The 26086-nt window shown below is 36.3% G+C and overlaps 2 protein-coding genes across 3 annotated transcripts in view; one reads left to right on the plus strand and one right to left on the minus strand.

Annotated features, from left to right (window-relative positions):
* LOC138706569 (sensory neuron membrane protein 1-like) overlaps positions 1–26086 on the plus strand; it is a 161684-nt gene that overhangs the window by 69594 nt on the left and 66004 nt on the right. The window lies entirely within an intron of this gene.
* Positions 4849–26086, minus strand: part of LOC138706570 (cytochrome P450 4C1-like) — a 47380-nt gene continuing 26142 nt past the window's right edge. For both annotated transcript variants that reach the window (XM_069836048.1, XM_069836049.1), the window contains exons 4-10: positions 24345–24438; positions 21787–21972; positions 20275–20532; positions 17621–17727; positions 16484–16552; positions 12887–13235; positions 4849–5545 (exon numbers count right to left, since the gene is read on the minus strand). In XM_069836048.1, the coding sequence (XP_069692149.1) occupies positions 5394–5545; positions 12887–13235; positions 16484–16552; positions 17621–17727; positions 20275–20532; positions 21787–21972; positions 24345–24438 (1215 nt within the window). In that variant the 3' untranslated portion in view covers positions 4849–5393. The remainder of the gene's footprint in view (positions 5546–12886; positions 13236–16483; positions 16553–17620; positions 17728–20274; positions 20533–21786; positions 21973–24344; positions 24439–26086) is intronic.

Genomic DNA, 26086 nt, shown 5'->3' on the forward strand with positions numbered 1-26086 from the left:
GTCAATTATCGTGTGTAGCAGCCTTTCTATACCTGTCCGTACGTTACGACTTTCGAGGGGATTATGTTTTGTAAACAAAGGTCTCACTTTGATGATCGAATCTACAAGAAGACAAACAAGTTAGGTGACTAACCTTAAAAATGCGAGTATACTTCGCACGAAAACATGACGACCTTCCCTCATCCCCTTCACCAGTTAACTGCAGGCACGCGCAAGGGATAAACCCTTAGCCGAGTTGCCAATTCTTGAAGTCATTGTGATCTGCGAACGTTCAGCCAACTGAGCTACGCCAGTGGCTCTTTATTAGTTCTGAAGTTATGATTTTTATTGTAAAGTGCGGCATTGGCTATAATAGCTGTTAAGTGGAAAACGGCATGAGCTTTTTTTTTCTTCTTCGCAAACTATATTCCTTAAAAACTCTTTTCCTGTTAATTCCGAAAGTGCTGGATAGAATTGAATGAAATTTTTTCTGCATTCTTAAACATAATGTACAAATCAGGCCAGAATATTTCCGCACGTTTATTTGCTGTTGGCGATATCTCTTTCGCGTACTGTTCACATACTGTTCGACGAAGTAAATCACGCATAAAATCATCTATCTTACCGAATTCTATTTTAGTTTGTTCATTTTCTCTTTAGTTGGTGAACTGTAATTCTTAATTTCTATGGCCAATATATTTTGTACTGTAGTAATACCACGCCGCCGGTTGCGTCCGATGTTAAGTGATTAAGATTTTTACTTATCAAACTATCGCACCTTTCGATTACTCTATGGATAAAATTCCTAACATTAAACACAATTTTAACACTTCGTTTTCTTAGCTACGCTCCTCTGCAAATAAGATATTCTGTTTTCTTCGACGGTGTTATTTGTTCTTGTCGTGATGGTCGTGGATCTTCAGGTGAATCAGGAGGCCTGACTGCGGATCATCTGCTCCAACACTCATTAATCATGGCCGGAATAAATTAGACATATTGAAGCGCACAACGGTATAAAACAACACGTCGACAAATGTCTGAAAAGACACTAACGAGTGAAAGCTAAGAGGCAATGACTGCTATATTTGGCAATGCTGGGATCTATTGTATTTCTGCCACGCGGCTAGGGGTTGAGTAGTGGATGGAGGTTTATGAGGGATTACCAATTCCAAGAAGAGTGGCCGTCATGTTTTCGTGCCAAGTATAGCTATTCTGAATAGTAAATAAACCCGATATAATACTTGCCTAAATTTGCATTCTAGGTAATGAATTAATGCACTGGAAAATAGCGTAGACGCTACAGGGCTACAGAAATACGAAAAGATGTCAATCGTGTGAAAAATTTCTGTTATCTGCTGTAGAATTGCTATAGAATCGATTCTACATGTTGAAATGGTATTACGTTCTATGTCCGATTTGTTTTTGGATTGAGGACACTTTGAAAAAAATACTGTAAACAAAGGTTAGGTTGGGCATTTTTTTCTTGGTAGGAGGGAGGGAACATCCCACGCACTACGACCTGAGGTCTATTGTACACACCCCCTACTCATCAGTTGCGTGCCCACCGATCCTTTACGCGCACCGACCTAACCATTTGACCCCCTTAACGACCGGTCCCTACAGCCAACAGAGTCCATGTACCACTCCTGCTTCGGCAACCCCCCCAAGGCTCCCTTAACGGTACGAGGCGGAAGTCCTCCCACGAGAAGGTCTGCCCCGGGTTCCGTTGCAGAAGCTATCTACCATCGCATGAATGCAATCCACGGAGGCCTGTCGGGAGAGCCAGCAGCTTCAGAGGGCCGCCTATAGAGCGATCTGAAAACCAGAAGAAGTAACGGGATGGTGAATGAAAGGAAGTGGCGAAGATGAGTGGCGTTCCAATCGCCTGATAAAGTTACCTGATATTCATCCATAGGAGTGAGGGAAAAACCCCGAAAAAAACCTCACCCAGGCAACTCGTCCCAACCGAGAATCGAACCCGGGCCCGCTGGGTTCGGAGTTAGATTCGCCAACTCCTCAGCCACAACGGTGAACTAGGTTGCATATTACGATAAATAGGTTGGTATAATACTGGTGGTACGAACGGGTATTTTCTAACTAATAATAGTAGTGTTTATTGATATTATTTTTAATGTTTATCTGATGTTATTGCAATCCTAATTAAGTAATAGCAACCCCATGTGTCAGAAATCGCATTATATTATTGTTTCAAGTAATTACACTTAAATATTGTATCTCTCAAACCATGCCTTTTTTAAGTAAAAGTTGTTCATATTTTATATTCCAAATAGCCATATCTTTCACCACCTAGCATTTCACAAAAACCTTTTGGGTCACCCTGTACTTTCTTATAAATTGATAACATGTAACCTCGTCCTGATTTATTCATCCGGAATCATGTCATTCCTTGTTATACACATCATTGATTAAAAAACGTATTTCTACAACCTGTAATTTATTCTTCTTTATTTAAGATGATATACAATTTTCACTTCCACTTAGGTCAGTTCTTACGACCATTGTGTTATAACATTTTATTTGTGTATCCATTCTTTTTTGCCTATTAATATTATTTTAATAAGTGCTATATATATGGTTAAACCTTTCTAATTTATTACTTACATCAACATCGCTGTAATGTATGTGGCATCAGAAAAAAATTAAGTGTATTAACTCGTTTAATTAGCTGATTGTTCAATATTATTTTTGCCTGACTGACCATTTTCCTAAGAAAGCTATTAAAGATATTACTTTTGATACGGGAATTTAAAAATTTTAATCTCTTATAATTTTGTTAAGTTCGAGGAGGTCTTTTTAGATGATGTCTCATTTTATGAAATAGGAGCTGGGTCGTCATCAAAGAATAAAGAAATATCAATTATATGCATAAAAACTCCAACACAGAAATTTGGGCACAGATATTTAATTTTAAATGACTGGAAAAACACGAACTTCAAATCCTAAACGTTAGCTAAACTTAACATTCTGTACAAATTTCTATTCAATTAATGCTATTTGATCTTCCTAATAAAATGCAGAATACCGGCACGTAGAAGACGTGAAAGTTCACTTTTTAGTTAATCTTTTCTCCCTTGCCGACCATCTTGCCAAATAACAGTTAAATTACATTTATAGTTATTTATTTACCATCCTTTTTAAGTACAAAGACCAATATGATGTGGAAAAGTGGAGTGCTAATGAAATAGCAGGAAAAACCAATGTACTCGGAAGAAACCTTCTAAGGTATGAGATGCAAATATGGCTAATGCAGACAATATAGCCACATTACTGTTCTATAGCTAATTGATGTGATAACCGAAAGTCAATGCCAGTATGTCGAACCACGTGTTAGGAAGTGTATATAATCGGCGACATTGGTGGATAATAGGAAAACTACTTCTACAGGCCTTTATTTGATTTGTGGCAACGGATTAAGATGATGTTATAAAATAATTGCTGTTGTAAGTTTGTCTTGTATTTCCTTTCAAGCAGTTGGCAATTATAGTTTCTATATAACATTTTATTACTTGTCCAATGCTCGTTACAGACATCCAATGCTTACTTAAAATCCATTCATACTGACCTGGAAAATAGTGATTTTTCGAGAGTTGCTGGATGCAGGTAATATGGCCACATGGATATACGACTATGTGCAATTTTGTGGTGTGTACGTACATACATGAGGAATGTGTTGAACTCACAAAATACTTATTTATTTATCGCACATATGCCCATTGATATATACAGGATGTTTCCGAGGTGGTGTTACAAACTTTCAGGGATGATGGCGAAGGGCACATGTATCAATTTGAGATAAGGAACCCTGGTCCGGAAACGACTGAGTCTAAAGTTACAAGCAAAAATAGTTCTGTGGAAGTGAAATAATTTTATTCGTCTGTACACCTTATTTATGTGTATTTATCTGTACATCTTACACATACTGTATTCATTTGACGTTGTTTACGTTGTCTACTTACAGTATTCCATTTAGTGCGCTGTCTGAGGGATGGGGACAGGAAACTACACTAAAGGAATGGAGATAGCGTAATGTGTAACGGACATGGTCGATCCTGATATGCACGTCTGTAGACAGCAGTGTATGTCGTGTACAAGTTGCAGTATCCAGTCGATCAGTCCTAGTGAAATGGAGGAGTACACGAGAGCGGAATAAGCGGACCTGATTTTCGAATACGAATGAGCTAATGGGAACAGTAGACAAGCTCACAGATTGTATCGGGCCAAGTACCCACGTAGGAGACATCCGGCCCATACAATCTTTCCACGACTGTTCCAAAGGTTAAGGGAAGGAGGACACGTGTTGCTAAATTACAATTCCATTTCCACACAACTATTTTTGCTTATAACTTTCGACTTAGTCATTTCCGGACCATGGTTCCTTGTCTCAAATTGATACATGTGCCCTTCGCTATCATCCCTGAAAGTTTGTAACATCACCTCGGAAACACCCTGTATTTTTCATTTTTGGGTTTGTTAACTTTGTCATTTTTTTTCAGATTGCAATGTTTTATAAACCTAGTCAAAAATTATTTGTGGCAATATTTTTTTAAACCAAACTTAATTAATCACCAATAAATGTTTTTTTTCTTCAAAATAATGAATTTTCTTTCTTCTGGCCATATTACCATCATATGGACATTTTACCTGCACAATGTACCATTTTTCAAAATGTAAAAAACAAAGCACTCTGGCTTAAAGAAAAATCTTGGATTATTTTTCTATGTGTGCATGAAGAATTGAAGTTCATGCATCATCACCATCATCATCGTCATCCTTCACGAATTAGGCCTCTGTAGACCTGTAGATCTAGCAGTCTTCTAAAATGTCTTCCTGGTCGACGATGTCCTCTAGGTTTATACCGCATCATAATTTTTGGAATTCTTGAATTTTCCATTCTTCTTACATGATCTAGCCAATTTAATTTGTATCTGTTGATTTTTTCTTCTACTGACTCTACTTCTAATTGTTCTAAAATTTCTTCATTCCTTTTTCGGTGTAAAAGAGTATATCCTGCTGTCCTCTGAAAAATTTCATTTTCGTTGCTTTGATTCTGTTCATGTCTTTTAAAGTTCATGCAAACACACGAATTTTTTATTTAGGAAATACCACAGTCATGAAAAAATTAATTCAAATTAAGGTGGCCATATTACCTTAGGTACCTTATATGTTTTCAACTGGAACTACTCGGAATCTGGTGACAAACCATTGGTCACTGACATTGATCTATGACTCAATCTACTAATTATTTAACAGAAGTAAGATTTTTGGGATATTATTGGTATGACCATTACTTCTTCTTCAAGGACGTACACGTACTAAGTTATACACATTCTTATTGTGAGCTTGAGTCTGATGTGGTTGCCAGTAATGTATATTACACGAAGATAAATAATAATTCATCTGAGCTGTAATTTTATGTTGATACCAGTCAGAGATTTCACCATCACTTCTACCACCACTTTGAGGGGTGTGTCCCCAGGAAGAAGTTTATAACGTCGCAACACGCTCGACAGCACAGTCTTCATCATGGTCATCGCGTATCTCTGGCCTGTGGAATAGATAATTAAGTATGAGACAAAGACATTTTAACTGAATTACAAGGTTTATAATGTGATAAAGGTAAATTATGAAGACACTTGTGGTTATCAACCTTTGTAGTGAGATCAAGAAAGATTCTGTATCATGAAACTGCTAAACTGGAGAATAGGTATGGAAGCTTTCAGCCTTGCCGTTGCGATGATACCCGCCGACGGCGGGGGCGTGGGACTACCGGCGCTCAGCGGGGGTGTGAGTCTACCAGCGGGTGGAGGGGTCGAGGGACTACCAGCGGGCGGTGCGGTCGAAGACCTATCCGCGGGCAGCGTAGACCTGCAGTGACGGCGAGGTGCCACGGGGATTCAGAATGTTCAAGTAAGGACAGGCCTACTAAGACTACTGCAAGTTAATTGCCGAAGTATTAGAAATAAACTTATTCCGTTTTGGAACTTGGTCGATGTTTATAATCCAGATGTAATAATTGGGACGGAATCATGGCTTAGGGAAGACATAAATGACTCGGAAATTTTTAGGTCGGATTATAGAGTCTTCAGAAAGGATAGAAGTGAAAAGGGAGGGGGAGTTTTCGTTTGTACTAAGATAGAAATAAGTAGCAATATTCTGTGGATACATGAGGAAGTTGAAATATTGAATGTTCAGATAAGAAATGGACGGGAAACCTTAGATGTAATAGCATGTTACAGACCACCCAGTGAATTAAACAATTTAACTTTGCACAAACTAAATGAATATCTTGATACAGTATCAGAAGACCGAAACGTAGTAATTGCTGGGGATCTAAACCTCCCGAAAATTAACTGGAACGGGATTTCAGTACAAATTCAGATGCACAGACCCTTGTTAATGAATTGATCTGGCGTAAAGATTTCACGCAGGTAGTAAATGGTCCGACGCGTGACAATGCCCTCTTAGATGTTTACCTACTAAGACCTGTCTCTCTCTTTGTCAACTCTGAAAGTCTTCATAAAATAAGTGATCACAATAGCGTCTTATTAGAAATCTTCTGGGAAAACACAGTAAATCCGAGGTCAAGTCCAGTGTCTGTCTGGAACTTCAACAAAACCGATGTCCATGAATTACAAACGTTTCTACGACAAAAGCATGATGACTTTCTAAGGATTGAAGGAAATATGGAAAATGTGTGGCATAAATTTAAGTGTATAATTTTCGAGGCATTAGTAAAATGTGTACCTTCTAAAATAATTAAGAAAAATCCGGACCCAGAATATTACACTAATTATATTCGCTACTTAAAGAAAAAGACAAGGCGCGCATTTAGCAAACGTAAACGGAGCCATGAGCATTGGGAAAAATATATCGAATTAATTAAGAAACTTGAGTGTGAAAAAAGGTTAGCTCAGGAAAATTTTCTAAAAACTATTTTAAAAGAAGATAAAAGTAACAATTGGAGACAGTTTTATAATTATGTACGCAGGAGAAAAGGGAAAAATGAAGGAGTAGTGCTTTTACGAAATCAGAACGGAGAAAGTATAACTGATGACAAAGAAAAGGCCGACTTATTAAATTCCTATTTCATTTCGGTTTTCAATAATAATAATAATAATAATAATAATAATAATAATAATAATAATAATAATAATAATAATAATAATCCCGCTGATAGGAGTGGTTGTGTCACAGACCGTGAATGTGAACCAAATTCGACTTTCAAAATATCTTCCAAAGGGGTTAGAGAGAGAATAACGAAATTAAAAAATCGGAAGTCTCGAGGACCAGATAGTATTGCTACAGAGATTCTTAAATTAGGTTCCGAGGCCATAATTCCATACTTAATGCGTATATTTCATGTTTCCATAAACAATGCAGCTATTCCATGTGACTGGAAATCAGCTATAGTGGTACCCATACATAAAGGTGGAAATAAATTAGATGTCGGAAACTACAGACCGATTAGCCTTACATCTGTCGTATGTAAAGTCATGGAGCATTTGATATCGGATTATATTCGTCATGTTCTAAATGCGAAAGACTGGTTTTACAACTGCCAGCATGGTTTTAGGGAAGGCTTCTCATGTGATAGTCAAATTACGTCGCTGGTTCAGGATCTAGCTGAAGAGGTAGATAGAGGCGGAAGAATCGATGCAGTTGTGATTGACTTTTCGAAAGCATTTGATTTGGTGCCACATGACATATTAATAGATAAGTTAAGTAGGCTAGGAATAGATAAAAGAGTGGTGCTATGGATCCAAGAATTCTTAAAAGGTAGAACCCACAGAGTTAGAGTAGGTCATGAAATATCGGAAATTGGAAATATAAGTTCAGGGGTGCCACAGGGCAGCGTTCTGGGTCCATTACTCTTTATAATATACGTAAATGACCTATGCCAGGATATTACATCAAATGTGAGGCTATTTGCAGACGACTGCATTATCTATAGAAAGATTAGAAATAATTCAGATGTAGATGCTATTCAAACAGACTTGAATAACATTTACAACTGGGCGTTAAAGCATAGGATGAAAATAAATGGTTCTAAAAGTAAATCTATAACATTTTGTAAAACCCGAGAGGAAACTAGTCTTAATTACGAATTCAGTGGTGTTGTAATTCCGCAAGAACAATGTTGTAAATACCTAGGAGTGTATTTAAACTCCAAACTTTCTTGGGGAGAGCATGTTGATAATGTTACAGGCAAAGCATGGAGGGCACTTCACTTTATTATGAGAATCTTGAGAAAGGCTAGCCCCAAATCGAGGGAAATAGCATATCTAACATTAGTGCGACCGTTAATGGAATACGGAACTACGTGTTGGGATCCCTATAGAATATATCAGATAAATTCCTTAGAAAGAATCCAGTATAGGGCAGCTAAATTTGTTAAAGGTAAAAGAGAAGATGGGAACGATACGATAAAAGAACTTAAATGGGAAACTTTGGAAAACAGACGTAGGAAAACTAGAATAACATCCCTGTATAGAGCACATCTAGGTCAGAAAGCATGGGTAGACATAACGGCTCGGTTAGAAAAGCCAACGTACTATGGTAGGAACGATCATGATTTTAAAATCAAATGTAGGAAACAGAAAACGGATGTAGGTAAATTCTCATTTTTAAACAGAACTATAAATGATTGGAATGACCTACCTGCAGCGGTCTTTGAGGGCTGTCCTTCCTTAAGGAGATTCAAAAATAATTTAAAGAGTTGTGTATAAAGTGAAAATTAAAATTAAGGTGACATTCAACATTTAATTTTTTTAAGGTGACATGTATTTATCTAGCCTTACGAGTTTACTTCCTTGGTTTGAATTGTAAATTATTTAAAAATAGCGTGTAAGAGGGCCTTAGACTAGAAATGTTTAGTTTAAATGTAGTTCTGTTTATAAGTATGCATAAGAATGCAATTATTTGACTTATTCGAACTGTTGTATCAGTGAAGCGAGGTGAGTCAGTGAAGTTATGGTTTTACAGTGCAGGGAACAGTTCCGATCAGTGATAATTTATAGCTTCAATGAAATGTGTTCTATAGTGTCAGTGAAATGTGTTACAGAGTGTCAGTGAAATGTGTGCTAAAATGTCAGTGAAATGCGTCATAGTGCCACTACAGGAAATGAGATGAGAGTAAAGTGAAAGACTATTGAAACTTATGTAGGACCTATACATAATTATGTAGGTTGTGTTGTAAAAGTAAGTGTTTTATTTTATGTTTTATTATTATTGTGTTAAATTGTATTGTGTATTCTTATTGTATTGTGTATAAAATTGTATATGTGTTGTAAATTGTATTATGTATTGTAAATTTTATTGTGTATTGCTTATCATTTTAACTGTGTATTGTTAATATTGTATATACCACTGCCACCGGGTGCTTGCCCACTTGCAGTGTAAATAAATACATACATACAAGTACACAACGTCGGCAACAAATGGGCATGACGTTTACCAGTCCCGTCCTTACTACGAGAAATTTGGTTTCTTTCTTTCTCGCTCCCTCGTCTTCCTCAACCGTATACTAGTGACAGACTGCAGTCGCTAATCGCGATTACCGAAATTATGTGGACGCACTAGGTCACGCTTGGTCCCGTCTGGTCAACAGCTGAATTATCATAGACGAAACAATTTTCTCTATGTACATACTTATATCACAGTCTAGTATATACAATCACGAAGCTCAATACATAGTAAATATGCATCCATAGATAGCTGATAACCACTAGGATCGCTACTATCGCCTCATCACAGACATGCGAAATAGTATCTGTACAGTCTATCGTTCCTAGTATCCTCACAACTCAAGCTTCGTGCTCATATACTAGACTGTGCTATATGTTTATTTCCTTCTGGACAACATCTGAAGTTCATACTTTCTTTCAATGTTTGTTCATTGCTTTCTTTTTTTTTTCTTTTTTTTTTCTTCATTGTTGTTTCTTGCAGCTTGATATGAGAATATTTGTTAAAATTTTTATGTTTTATAATCTACCCCCCCCCCCCGTGGCGCTACAGCCCGTGAAGGGCCTAGACCGACCAACCGGCTGCTGGCCTCACACCGACATGCCGAAGCAGAGGTGGACGATCATCCAACGAGAATGGAGGTATCGTGCGGTTAGCACGATGATCCCCCCAGCCGTTATAGCTGGTATTCGCAACCGGATTTCGCTACCTATCGTAGCTCCCCAAGTGCATCACGATGCTGGGTGGGCACCGGTCCCATACACTAGCCGAAATTTCATGACAAAATTTCTTCTCCCATGAGCATTCCGTAACGCGAGTCCTAGGCAGGATGCCTTAGACCGCGACGCCACGGCGCGGGACTGTTTTATAATCTAAACTGTTACAATTTATAGTATTATTATATTCTATATGATTTTGGAAAGATACTTTATATAACCTATATAATTTATAGGCCTACGATTTATATTATTTTGTAATAAATACATTTTTAAAATGAACCCTAACCTCAACGATATCGTCGTAATGGAGATTGAAATTTAAAAAATGCAAAATAAATCAGTTATAGTTTATAATCCCAGATTTATAGAAATGAAACATCCTTCAGAAGCTTTCTATCCCCCCCCTCTATATATGAATAATTCGTCTGCCATTTGTTAATATATTTATTTTTACTTTTCTTATATCCTCGTTAAATTTCTCCAATACATCTAATAGTAGCCAAATATCATTTTCTAGCCATTCACTTCGTTTTCTTTTCTCTTCCATATAAACCGCATGGAAGGGGTAAGAAAATTTCACAGCAACAGTTCCTAAATAATATAAAACTCCAAAATATCAAGGTGATTCGAAACCAGAGATTATTAAAATGTTACTGTCGTTCACTGGCCCGTGTTTCAATGCGATTATCTAGTTCTGGACAGAGTTCGTGGATCGAACTCTGGTTCTGGAAACAGAATTAAGCTCCTGATCGTGATCGGGACTGACACACTACAACCACTATCGCGAATAGGTCGATAATCGCGATAAGTGACTGTAAACTCTCACTAATATTACTGAGAAGTAGTGCCACTATTAGTGACCATGTTATGTAGGGTTTGATGAGGGGATAGATTATTGTTATTTAGAAGCACTTTCAGTAATAAGGTTAGGTAGAGTTTGATGAGGGAACAGATTAGTGACGATTAGTTCCATTATTAGTTACAAATTTAGGTAGTGTTTAATGGGAGGATAGATTGGTGACAAATAGTTTCACTGCTAATGATTAAATAAATAATTAATTAATTAATTCGTTCATTCTTTCATTCATTTATTCATTCAGTCATCCATTTATTCATTCACTCAATTAATTAATTAATTAATTAATTAATTAATTAATTAATTAATTAATTAATTAATTAATTAATTCATTCATTCATTCATTCATTCAATTTGCTGTTGATTTCGATATTGCAATAATTAGAACGCGGAGAGATTTATCAAAACAAATAATAAATATGTTCTCGTAGGCTTCCGCGGCTGGTGTAGATGGTCTGTGGATAAGCTTCGGGGCTTCTACCGCGTTGTCTTGGTGTTGGTGGCTGACGTTTTGACCGCTGTGTTGTGGTCATCTTCAGAGCAGTTGGATAAGGAAATAGTCTGTGAGCTCGTAGACTATGTATATCGAGACTACTATATATATATATATATATATATATATATATATATATATATATATATCACCGAAAGTACTCTCCCCATCGAGACTACTATATAAGTACGAGCTTACAGAATATTTCCGTATCCAACTGCTCTGAAGATGACCACAACACAGCTGTCGAAACGTCAGCCACCAACACCAAGACAACGCGGTAGAAGCCCCGAAGCTTATCCACAGACCAAATAATAAATATAGTTATACATGGCTTTCATTTCAAAACTTCCCAGTCTCTATAACTAATTATTTAAATTGAATTCAATTTAAACAAAAAACATATCAATTTAGATATTGAGAGGGAAGTCTGTAACCAGGCTTAATTCCACTTTAGATTTCACCCCCACCCCAGCTACCCCATTTTGAAATTTCAAATGGAACCCCTATATTTTTTTACTCAAATATGAAAGAGCATTCAATTGTTTATAAACCTCAATCATTTGTTTTCGCATCTTTTGTTTTCTATCGTCTCCTGGCAAGCTGGATTGTTGTTATTGTTGATTAGGGCTGAAGAGAATAAAGCTACAAAAACATATTGAGCATTTCATGTTATAGTTTGTTTGTGTATTAAATTATTTTAAAATGGTATATACCCTTCAAGAGAGAACATAAATCATCCTTGTTGATTAAATTTAGAGAATTACACTAAATAAACTGTGTTTTCATCCTACAATCAACTGATAATAACAAACATACAGGTTGCCAGGCGACGATAGAAAACAAAAGATGCGAAAACAAATTAATGAGGTGTATAAACAATTGAATGTTCTTTCATATTTAAGTATAAATATATAGGGGTGCCATTTGAAATTTCAAAGTGGGGGTGGCTGGTAGGTGGAGGTGAAATCTAAAATTCAATTAAGCCTGGTTTCAGACTTCTCCATCAATATCTAAATTGACGTGTTTTTTGTTTAAATTGAATTCAATTTAAATAATTAGTTATTTAGACTGGGAAGTTTTGAAATGAAAGCCCTCTCTGTAGAGACAAATAATACTTGTACGTTAATGGAAGAAGGAAGTTGTATTGAATATCTGAATGACACATGACTCACGTTAGCGGAAATGTTAGTTGACTGCCATGTGCGCTCGATTCAAGAATGACGTAATATGAGTTAGGTAATGAGAAACGGTAATAGATCGTCCTGTGCGCTGTGCTCTCAAAATGCGTGCGCACGTAATGGCAATATTGGCATTGAGGAAAAGAAGAAAAGGGCTGCTATAGAAAGTACTCACCTACGCAGTTTCGCGGGCCAGAAGAGAAAGGAATGTAGCTGTATAACGGTCTGTCCCTTACGTTCTCCGGATGAAAGCGATCGGGATCAAATTTTTCCGGATCTGGGAAGTAGCGTGGATCGCGATGCAAATGGCCGACAGAGATAACGACGCTGGCTCCTCCTGGAATCGTGTATTGCCCCACTCGAATATCTCCCTTGACCTTGCGTCCGTATACGGGTACACTGGGATACAGGCGCAAGGTTTCCTTGATGACCTGCTCCAAATACGTCATGGTCTGCAGGTCGCGGAAAGTAGCCGGTCTGTCTGTATCACCGAATATTTCTTGCAGTTCATTCATCACTTTTTCCTGAAAGCGAGCATCAAGGAGAATCTCTCAAAAACAGTTTTGTGATTTTTGTCAGTAATCCTAAAATCAGATTTCATTATGTAAGCCGTTCAGAGCAGAAGTGGTGTAAGTCAAGAATGAGTAATGAGGGTTAAAGTAAAAATTATGTAAAATACAGCGCAAAGTAGCAATTAATATGTCCTTCTTACTATCTACTGACTACTAATAGTTTAAATAAATTGAATATTAATTGCTACTTTGCGCTGTATTTTACAGAACGTTTACTTTAGCCCTCATTACCCATTCTTGACTTACACCACTTCTGCTCTGAACGGCTCATGTGTGTCTGTGTGGTCTGACAACAAAAATAAAATTGACAAGAGATTCATCGAATCCTTATGACTACGTGTAAAGTTTATGCTCTTCGTGATTGTAATATTGTGAGAAAAGTTGGGATTGTAGAGAGATATTTGCTATTTGAAATAACATTTTAATATATAGAGTGAACCATGTAAAGTTATTAATTTTAGGGCGTTGTTCTTTGAGATATTTCAAACAAAAAATTTAATACAATTTTGCTTTTTGTGCTTCCTTTTCGAGATAAAAATTTTTTTATATGAACATTTCATAGCGTGTTTTGGGAAAGCCATTGATTTAATTCCTGATATGCTCAGTCAATTTAAGACAGGAGTGTATTATGATAATAAATGGTTGAAAGAATATTAGTTTTGTTTTTTAAATGTGCATAAATTTGTTCCGAAAAATTGCAACAATTGCAACATTTTTAAATTCCTTTGCAGAACGAAAAGTTACATTTTTTTCGGGTCAAATTTCTGCACATTTAAAGGAAAAGAAAGTAAAATTCTTTCGATCATTTATTATCATAATACTCTGTCGTCTTAAATTGACTGTGCATATTGAGAATTAAATTAATGGCTTTCCTAAAACACACTATGAAATATTTCATTTAAAATACTTTTTACATCTATAAGAAAGCAAAAGCGAGCAAAATTGTATTAAATTTTTTTAATATTATTTGAGGAGAAAAATTCGCTACGGCGCCGGGGATCGAACCCGGGTCCTTGCTTCTACGTACCAAGCGCTCTGACCACTGAGCTACGCCGAAATCAATCCACAACACCGGATCGAACCCTCCTCCTTCAGTGTTTCCCTTTGTGGCCTGACTCCAAGTTAGGCATATATATGTTGACGTATATGTCTAGTGTCAACTGCCATTATACTAGGACAAATATTAATTGTCAACATTACAGAGATTATTCTGTAGGACAAATTAACAAATCCGTAACATTCTCATAGCTAGCAGTGCATCATAACTGCGGAATCCCGGCCAAACAAGTCACTCAACTGAGTGCGCTCCTAGTATAATGGCAGTTGACACTAGACATATAAGTCAACATATATGCCTAACTTGGAGTCAGGCCACAAAGGGAAACACTGAAGGAGGAAGGTTCGATCCGGTGCTGTGGATTGAATTCGGCGTAGCTCAGTGGTCAGAGCGCTTGGTACGTAGAACCAAGGACCTGATTTCGATCCCTGGCGCCGGAGTGAATTTTTCTCCTCAAATATTGTCAGCATTACAGAGATTATTCTGTAGGACAAATTAATAAATCCATAATATTAAACTTTTTTGTTTGAAATATCTCAAAGAATAACCTTCTGAAATTAATAACATTACTTACGGCTCACTCTGTATATATAACCTGGCTTATACGTAATCCAGTTATACTTAATTCTCGTTTGTAGGCCTACATAATTATGCACAAATCCTGGAAAAAATCACATTTAAATACATATAAATTCTTCCCCCTCGTGCCAGAACTATGAATGCTTTTTCTTAGTTATGAGAAAAACGAGTTTAAAGTTTCAAATACCCTTATAAATTCAGGAAAACCTCATTTTAATGAACTTCTTGTATAATAATATAATAGAGGAAGTTGATTAAAATCCAGTTTTCCTGAATTTATAAGGGCATTTGAAACTTTAAACTCGTTTTTCTCAGGAGTAAGAAATGTATATTCATGGTTTTGGCATGAGGTGCACTAATTCTATTCGTTTCGATACGTAATACAGTTTTATTTTAATTACACGTGATTTCTCTGAAAACACAATCCTCAATGCCAGGGGGATACGGGGAACATAATAAGCCATGTGACAGTTAAGATCGCTGCCTCTTCATATCAGTGACTTCAAGGTTTTAAGAATCGTACCCTATAAGTCAGCAAACACACAGCCCAGGCGAATATAGAGCCGGCATACTCTGTATCTGCAACTTCTTTCTCACGGGACATGTTACAAACATTTGAAAAAAATTGCAAGCCACTTATTAATTGTCTAGTAATCAACGTGTGACAATAAAAAGAAGAGTTACTCGTTAGAAGACGATGTTAGATTTATAAATTAAGTTCAAGAAAATCCAAACAAAACAAAAACTAAAATTACAAGAGGTTTGTAGTAAACATGTAAAATATAATAATAATAATAATAATAATAATAATAATAATAATAATAATAATAATAATAATAATAATAATAATAATAATAATAATGTATCAAAGTCAGAGTTCGTGATTGAAAAAATGATCATAGTAAATGTATATAGTGCTTCATATTAAACATTAAAATTCTGGTCACTTCGTATTGATTGAAACGCATTTGGTAAATTAAAAGAATCTTTAAATGCTCCCAGCTCTCTATGTTCTGTTAAACTGACTCCTAGTAATTCGAAAACTATCAATATGTGACCCGTTGCGCGAAAAGGGACTTAAAGTTGTAAAAGAAAATTTTACAGGAGAACAAAATAACGAATTTGCGGTGTAAAACTGCATTTTTGTGTTTTGACATCTTGCGCTACCTGTAGGCTTTTTTTACATAATAAACTAGGACGTAGTTTTACACAATGCTTCTTAAATACCTAAATCTTTCTTATAGTTGCTAAGAAAACAAATGAAAGCTTTAATTGCATTTTTCTCGAAAAGTACATAATGTAATATCAACATTCAATAAGTAATATATTAAAAACTATTCCACTTAGAACCATGAATTTTTTTAAATGCTCAGTATGCCATCCTCTTTTTGAAACCACAAAAAACAAAAAAATGAAAAATCCGACTTTAGGTCCCATTTCCTGCAACTAGTCATATATATATAGTATTTTCTGGAAGTGAATCTGACACCTTAAAACTTCTTGACTTCTCAGGAATCATCTTCAGAATTTAAAGGTGACAAGAACATAATATCTGGGGTCTTACTTGCACATCAGGATGAGTTGCCAGGTTCCAGAAAGCGAATCCAAGAGCTGAGGTGGTCGTGTCGTGTCCCTGAAAGACCATTTATTTCATAAATACAGGGACATCACTTTATTTTTACCAACATTTTTAACATTAACCTGGCTATACTCGGAAACACTGTTGCCCCCTTCCATTACAGGAGTTTGATGTTACTAGTGCAATATGTAAACAAATCATTTTACTAGGTATAGGAGGAGAGAAAAGTAGTGTATCCATTTAATTATGTTGTAGGGAAATACGATATTACGATTTTCAGTTTGATGATCACTTTTACGGAATTTATCAAAATACAGTAGAGTAGTAACATTTTTTGTTTCAAAAACTCAACTTTTCAGGCGGCTATGTTCGTTACGTAATATCTACTTTATTTAGCATATTAATTATTGGTGTTAACATACAATATAGAGAGTGCATTTAAATTGAGGGGGTCATAAGTAAAGGGCTGCAAGTGCACTTAAGTTACTTTTGAGAAAATGGGGTTTAAATATTTAAGCTTTCTTAAAATCGGTGACATTTTTATTTAAATTTTAATGTGTGATGCGATTACAATATCCCTTTGCCACTAAAATTTTAGATACTTTTGCTTACACTGGATGCACTTAACTCATGTTATTACAAATGTCACTAGCATTCCTTTGCTTCTAGCCACCTCAATTCAAAATAAGCTAATCTGAATTTTTAAACAAGTTGCTGAAAATGGTTGCCGTTCATTACAATGCAGGCTTCAATTCTTTACGCATATTATTAAAAACATTTTGAAGCATATTCTCTGAAATTGAATTTATCGTTTCTTGAATATAATTTTTTAGTACGATATTATTAATATAGGTTCTTTCTTCTATAGAAAACTCAACCATGTTTATGAAACAACTACACTGCAGTGTTTACTTCACTGCTTGAAGACTTCGAATGCAACAGCGGCCGTAAGTTTGTGTGTCTGACGGGAGCAAGGACATTAGTGAAGGGGTGGGAGTGAAGTACATTCAGAAATGCAGGTACAATAAAAATGCAAGTAAAAATAAAATGATGTCCCTGTATATGCATGCATTAAACACGGGTCTATCTAATGCTATTCATACGAAATATCCATGAACTCACAGCAAAAATCATCGTGTTCACTTCATCGCGGAGGTCCTTGTCTGAAAGCAGGGCACCTTCTTCAGACTGCAATAGGAGATCTAGGAATGGGACTCGCCTCTTGATGTCTGCAACAGTAAGAACAAAGTTAACCTCAGATATGATTCTCAATGTAATCATTTTAAATTTTAAATTCATTGAAAGAAAAATTAGATGGAATTCAAAAAGTGGGTTCGAGTCTCCTAACGCCGCAATAATAATAATAATAATAATAATAATAATAATAATAATAATAATAATAATAGCATAATAAAATCGACACTAAACAGCATGAAAATAATACAATAACAGAAAAAGAAAGTAAAATACATTGGAATATAGTAAAAGCAACTCATTTAGTACAAATGGTTAATATGGAAAACGTAAGGTAGAATATAACAAAATGGAATGTAATAAAATAATAATAAAAAAGAAAAGAAATATGAATATTAAATAAAATTCACAATAAAAAGGCTATGATAATAAATTCATCGGCTGATAAAGAGAAAAAAAAGGGGAAAGGAGGGAAAGAAATATATAGCCTATATTTTTACAAAACTATCGAAGAGAAAAGGGCTTATAACTGAAAGATATCTGAATTGGAAAAGTGCAATTTTAATTTATTTTTGAAACTAGACAATGTCCGACAGTCTCTGATAGTGGTATAATAGGGGAGAAGAAGAAGAAGATGAAAGAAGAAGAAGAAAAAGAAGAAGAATAAAGATGAAGAAATAAAAATTAGGCAATTGTCTAGTGTCCAGTATTTTGTATCGAAGATCTGAGTTCTGTCTCGTGACCAGAATATTGTACGAAATGGAAATAAAAAAATTGGAGATTTATCCTTCGAAGAGGTGGAAAAATTCAAATATCTTGGAGCAACAGTAACAAATATAAATGACACTCGGGAGGAAATTAAACGCAGAATAAATATGAGAAATGCGTGTTATTATTCGGTTGAGAAGCTCTTATCATCCAGTCTGCTGTCCAAAAATCTGAAAGTTAGAATTTATAAAACAGTTATATTACCGGTTCTTCTGTATGGTTGTGAAACTTGGACTCTCACTCTGAGAGAGGAACATAGGTTAAGGGTGTTTGAGAATAAGGTGCTAAGGAAAATATTTGGGGCTAAGCGGGATGAAGTTACAGGAGAATGGAGAAAGTTACACAACACAGAACTGCACGCATTGTATTCTTCACCTGACATAATTAGGAACATAAAATCGAGACGTTTGAGATGGGCAGGGCATGTAGCACGTATGGGCGAATCCAGAAATGCATATAGAGTGTTAGTTGGGAGACCGGAGGGAAAAAGACCTTTAGGGAGGCCGAGACGTAGATGGGAGGATAATATTAAAATGGATTTGAGGGAGGTGGGGTATGATGATAGAGACTGGATTAATCTTGCACAGGATAGGGACCGCTGGCGGGCTTATGTGAGGGCGGCAATGAACCTTCGGGTTCCTTAAAAGCCATTTGTAAGTAAGTAAGTAAGTAAGTAAGTAAGTAAGTAAGTAAGTAAGTAAGTAAGTAAGATCTGAGTTCAAATATCATTGAGTTTACAATTTTATTAATTCTTGTAGGCTGTAGGTTTTGTTGAGTCAGGTTTTCTGGGTGACTACAGCCTCTTGTAATTTTCCTATAGGCTATTTATTTCATAAAGTCGCCATTGACCCATGCAAACTGGTAGCTCCTGACAGTTAAACTATAGCGTGTTACCCTGTACGTATGATTAGAGCTTCGTGTATAATTAGTAGAGTTCGTGGTTCTTAGCTACTATACAATATATTTCCGAACTGCATTTGTATTTATAATAATGTTAAACATAAATGCGCTTGTCACTGAAGATCATTGCTTCCATTCCTGTTGAGTCAGTCAGTTAAGAACTGAGCCTCCGCACGTGGTTTTATGCAAACACGCCAAGGATCTATTGCGATTTTTCCGGAATCTCTCCATATATGCCTGTTGGCTAGTCTACTCTGTCTTTCAAGTGATGCATTTAGTATAGATTCCAGATGTTTCTCTGGTTCTAGATGCATTGTAATTTATGGTGTTGAAGAGTGCAATCATGAAAAAGGAATTGATACTGGTTTCGTAGTGTTAGAATTATTAACTAATTATTTCAGTCTAAACTTGGACATAAGTGCGATAAATAATGCGTATAGAGTCGGTAACGGAAAAAAAAAGACCAATTATTGTGAAATGTAAATGTTACTTTATCAAAGAGCACATCATTGCCAATACGCATCAACTCAAAGGCACTAATATCTACATAGAAAATGACTTTGCAAAAGAAATTAGAGAGAAACGAAAGAAATTAATTCCAATATTAAAAGAAGCTCGAGATAAAGGATTTAGGGCAACTTTAGTAAAAGATAAAATGAAGATAAACGGAAACATAGTTAACGTAGAGTCCTTAAATAATCGAAAACTTATACACATAGATAAGGCAACATCGTCTCTCGTGATTGGTTAATTTGAATGGTTGCCATGGTAACATTCTAATGGCGCCATTTGTCAGGTCGGAAGGCGCAGTAGTTCAACGGGGCACGACCCACAGTAGAGGGCCTCTAGAACACAGTTAACCTGAAATCACCCATCGGGCACTAAGTTTCGCTGCCTGGTTAGGACTAACACACCTGTGTCGTCGTACTGCTCGGATGACTCACTCAGCAGACGCTTGCGCCTCTCGCTGATCACCTTGTCTGTGAAAGCGTTGAGAATGGCGAGGCACTTCTCCTGCTTCTTCGAGTGCCGAGTCAGGCGGAACACGAATTCAGGGTAAAGGAAAGGGTTGAAGCAGCGCGCCATGAACACGTCACACATTTGTCGGATCGCCTTCACGAACTCCAGCTCACCTCCTACCTGCGCACCAATGCTGACACCCATCGACGTCTCTGAAAGAAATCGAAGTGTGTTGTGTCCTTTATCTGACTTCTACTTTAGTAGACTGTACTTATAGCCTATAGGCCTAAATATGGGCGGTGATTTTGAGGAATTTGGAATTAAAAGTTTAGTTTGTAATATTTAGCATTCTGTAGTATTTATATATTTATTATTTAGCGATTTGTAGCGTTTAGAAGGAAAACATGGACTCTAGGATAATACTGAGATGTTGCAAAAGTTCGTGACAAAACCTTTTATGTGACATGAATAAAAGGCAGAAAATTAATCAGTAATACAGAGTGTTAAAAAGAAGTATCCAATATTTTAGGAGGTGATATTATGCATCAAAACAAGAAAAAAATGTCTAATAAACATGGGTCCTATAACACATACTTTCTGAAATCTGAACACTTGTTCATAGGAGGTGCTCAATGTGACGTCCATTTATGGCAATGCATTTTTCTGCCCTACAATACAGCAGGCTACCAGATAATCATACCGTAGTTAACACCCCTGGCATGGAATAATGATACGTCGCAAGGAACACTGAAAAGAAAAGTTTGGTTGCGGATATGAGCAGGGTTCAGCAGAGATGGTGTTGTGAATTTTCGTAATGAGCATGTGTGAGCTGATGAAAATCCCCATGCACTTAAAGAAACAAGGCATAAGCACCGATTCTCAATCAACGTATGGGCAGGCGTTCTTGGCGATAGATTAAGGGCCATACGTGCTACCAGAGACTAACTGGGGCTCGTTATCAGGACTTTCTTATTAACGTATTGCCTATATTGCTGGAGTATGTGCCATGTCAGCAAAGGCTACAGATGTGGTTCATCCATGATGGCACACCAGCATATTTTTTCCGCAATGAGCGTGAACACCTGACGCTGACATTTTAGGACCGCTGGATTGATTGGGGAGGCCCCACACCTTGGCCTGCTCGTTCCTCAAATCTAAATCCCATAGACTTTTGGTTATCAAGAATAACGAGGTCAATTTCAAAGATTGCGTGATTCCTTACGCCGAAGGGCAGAGGAATGTATTGCCATGAATGGACGTCACATTGAGCACCTCCTATGAACAAGTGTTCAGATCTCAGAAACTATGTGTTGTAGGACCCATGTTTATTAGACTTCTTTTCTTGTTTTGATGCATACTAGCACCTCTTAAAATATTGGATAGTTTTTTTAACGCCCTATGTATTTTTCTGCATTATCTATGAGAATAGAAAGAAATAGACGTAAGAAAGAAGTGAAAGATCTTACCGCACAAGCTATCCAGAGCATATAGTGTGATGTAGTCATTTATGTCGAACTCTGGACCATTGGCGTGCTTCGAAAGAATCTCCACCAAGATATCTGCATTGGTATTGAAGACATCAACAAACTCCTGCAGAATTGTAAAGTGGAAAGTCGGCGTGATCAACTTACGACTCTTCCTCCACTTCCAACCTGTTTTCACGGGAATAAGAAATTGGAATAATGTGTATACCATCAATGGCAGCATGGATATCCATTCTGTATATGAAGATAGTAAATGGTACGGTTACAGGAAAATGAAAACGACTATGTGATCTTTCAACATAAGATGCTTTAGTATGTAGCAAGTTCTTCCTTATCGACGTAGCTTATCAGAAAGAAAATGTAATTTTTTTTCGATGGATGGATGATGTGCAGAGAATATAAAGAAATTAATTTAATTTTAAAAGAGTTAAGATTGAAAAGTATTGAAAAGAAATAAGGATTAGAAGTAATATAAAAACGTGACACTAAATATCATACTAACATCATTTGAATATATGTTTTCGTTATTTTACTCAAATTCCATTGTAATTTAAACAGCAATAGATTACTTGTAATATATTTTCCAAAATATGAGTTTAATTTATATCGAACGAGTTGCCCTAAAAAAGCTAAACGTTTGCTCTATACACACCATGACGCTTCTGAAACATGGAGGTAAAGCTTCATGCTTTCTTAACTACGGCACTAGAATGAGGTAGTGGTATTTAATATATTTATGAGAGAAAGAGAGAGAGCAGACATTAAGCAAAATAATTGTAATAGGCTTAGTCACACACACACGTCCACAAATAAAAACTAATGATATCATAATTAAAAATATGTAAGTTCAATTTACAAAATATTTCAAACTCATTAATATTATAAAATGATTTAGTCACAACCAAACTGTTTAAAACATTCTTAAATTTATTCATATTAGAGCAGCAATGCAGAACCTCGCTCCAATTGTAGCATACGTCAGAGCCGGACTACGTCATTCATCCCTTTCCTCAAAGTCACGCGTCATACACATGACAAGGTACAGAAGATTTGTATTCACTGTCTAGAGATGGAATTCGAAGCAATATCGGTCGGAAAGTACTAGTTTAAAGAGCAATGGGTAAAATGAATACTTCTGTATTCAAAATAATCACAAAGCATTTCGTTTCATTTGTGAACAGTTTATTGTTATAATTATTGTGGTCGGAAATACTTTCGTCATTTTTTCCTTGAGCATGAGTTTGTTGTAATCCGCCACATTCTTGTAGACGAGTCACGGAGAAGTCATTCAACGCCGGTGGACTGTGGAAAGAGAACCAATGCTTTCCCCGTGCTTCCACCTCTCTGTGTGTGTGTTCTACATCCCTGTACTATAGGACGCTGTACTCGGATGAAGTGAATTAAAGAGTTTAATTACAACAACTCTGTAACAGTTTCGAACTTCTACTAATGTAGTGTATTTATAATCAATAAATATATTTTCTCTAGCTTTATAATAATGTACAAGAGGCAATCAATAAGTTTCCGGACTACCCTGAAAAAGAAGGAAAGAAAATAGTATGGTTACCATAACTTAATGTAAATTCAGTTTTTTTTTCAATAATTGCATTGTAAACAAAATACTGCCGGCGATAGAGTGAGACCGTAACAGGCCATCAGGTTTAATACGTGATAGGAAGAAGAAAAAGGTACATAAATTATACCCGCCGTAGAAATTAATGTCTATAGCTTCTATATTCAAAGGAAATAACGCTAATACCTTCCATATCAACATGCGAATGTTGTTTAAGGTTGGTGCATAAGTCATTACAACTACATTTTTTTTTTTCAAATTATGCGATGATATTATGTCGTACGACATCCACAATAAGTGGTCGCATCACTAGATGGCAGTATGTTACGGTTATGGCACAGAGATTTATGTAATTTCAGTTGTGAGTCGACAGCCGTGCCTTTCATCATAGTATTAGTATGTGGTCGCGTCACCAGATGGAAGTGTGGCATGGTTATCGAACAGAGAGGGAGAGAGATGTTATGTGTAATGCAGTTGTGAGTCGACCGCCGTGCACAATGGATGTGACTCGATAAATTTTTTAGGATGGGTATGTGTGCTATAATGCTATTCCAACTACCGAAATAAAAACGAGTAGCATGATGTTGTGTCGTTTGTGGATGTTTGACCGCTACTCTACTTTACCCTACTAATACACAATACTCTGCCATCTCATTTGCATACTTGAAAATTTTAAATCTCGCCCGTATTCTCACAAAAAAAAGTTTTCATGACTTATTCTCCAACCTTCGTCATTAATTAGCAAGTTTATCTGCTTTAATCTCCTTTTACAGTTCCCATTCTGCTCTATCATTCCGACAACTGAAAATACTGATTATACCACAAGTTGTCTGAACAAGTTCCTCAGAATACAGCAAATTACGAATATTTCGAAGGATCTTTATAACAAATAAATAAATTAATGACTAACCTTATACGAATTTGGCATCCTTTACTAAAATTGTCAACAAGCATTAAGTGACTTCACCTGTACTCGTGATGAGTCCTTCTCCAAGCCACGGTTTGATGTAGGTGTACGGATACATCTTGTCCAAAGTATTATTGAAATCCGAGAGGACAGTCTAAAATTATAAAAATCAAGAAAAAATAAAAAAAAAATTCATTCGGCTCCATTTAAAACATCACTGCATTCACAATGAATCAGGAGTCTCCCATCATCAATCCCAGACAAAAAAAAATGTTGTGCATATTTTGAGCTAGACATATTGATCAATTATTGCTCATTCAAGGTGAGCCAATGAAACGGGCGATTTTAAAACTTTAATAATTATTGCACTGATTACTTTGAAAAGAAACTTTAACTTTACATTTAAAGTATACACAATAGCATTTATCTGCATCTCATGAAATTCTAATTTTCTGAACACTACATCCCGCAGGCGCAGGTGGGACCCATTTCGTTGCACACATTCTTCAAGCCTAAGTCTAGCCGTGTGACTGGTCGCACCATCCTGTTGAAGCCACGTGTCTCTATTGATGAGAGGGTTATTGACAATTTGTGGAGACAAAAATTCTTGAATCATTCGACATAACGCTATGATGTTACAGTAACAGATGTCCCATTATCGTCCTAAAGAAATAAGGACCGATGACGCTATTGCACACCAAACTGTGACTTTGACACGGTATAATGGTTCCTCATGCGTTTCTTAAGGGTTAGTTGGTGACCAGTACCGAAAGTTTTGTTTATTGACGTATCCAGAGAGATGAAAATGAGCTTCATCACTCATCAGCATATTGTGGACAATGTCGTCGTTAATATTTAGATCCCAAAATTGTTGGCGAAAAGTATTGCGGTTTACTTTATCAGCATCTTTTAATGTCTGCACTACTTGAATTTTGTATGGATGCATGTGTAAGCCCTTATGAAGAATTCTTGGTATACTGGTGTTTGACAAGCCAAGCGAAATTGCATGACGACGGGCAGAACGTTTAGGACTACGGATCATAGCAACTCTTACGGCGTTGATGTTTTCCGGGGTACATACAGATCTTTGCTTACCTGGGGACTTCTTTTTTAACCCAGAACCAGATACTTCAAAGTTCTGAATCCAGATTTTTATTGCATCATGGGCTGATGGTATCGGATCATTGCGATGAATATTATAATGACATCGAAATAACCGTTGTGTAGCAATGGAATTATAATTATTTTTGTAATATGCCTTAATAGCAAAAGGACGTTGGTCACACGTCCAACGATCCATTATAAAGAAATGCTATCGAATTAAGAATAGATTATTGGATGTAACAATTAAAATACCTGACAACAGCCAAAAAGACACGAATCTGAAAATCGTCCGTTTCATTAGCTCACCTTGTATCAAAAGTTTTCGTATTATGTTTAGTGTATTGTTAATCGGGGCCATATATTTTTGTGAAATAAAATGAGTTAGTCTGTGTTAAATCTGGCACTATTTCGGTGGGTATTTCGTGGAATAAAGGTAAGCGTTCACTACATCGTATCGCACTCATCGGACGAATCGCACGGATCGGAAAAAGATAATCTTTGCTGTAATTGTTATGTAACCACGTTCACTATATCGTATCGCACGCATCGGCTCTCGGTAAATCCGTCCACGTTTCTCGGATGAGCAACTTTTCCGATGCGTGCGATCATGGCCTTCTTTAATAAATAAATTTTAATTGGTCAACTGTTACTATTATGTTGTGCCATGTTCAGTGTCGCGCCAAAATGGCAGACGGAAA

The sequence above is a fragment of the Periplaneta americana genome, chromosome 9 (genome assembly GCF_040183065.1).
Source record: "Periplaneta americana isolate PAMFEO1 chromosome 9, P.americana_PAMFEO1_priV1, whole genome shotgun sequence".
Classification (NCBI taxonomy): domain Eukaryota; kingdom Metazoa; phylum Arthropoda; class Insecta; order Blattodea; family Blattidae; genus Periplaneta; species Periplaneta americana.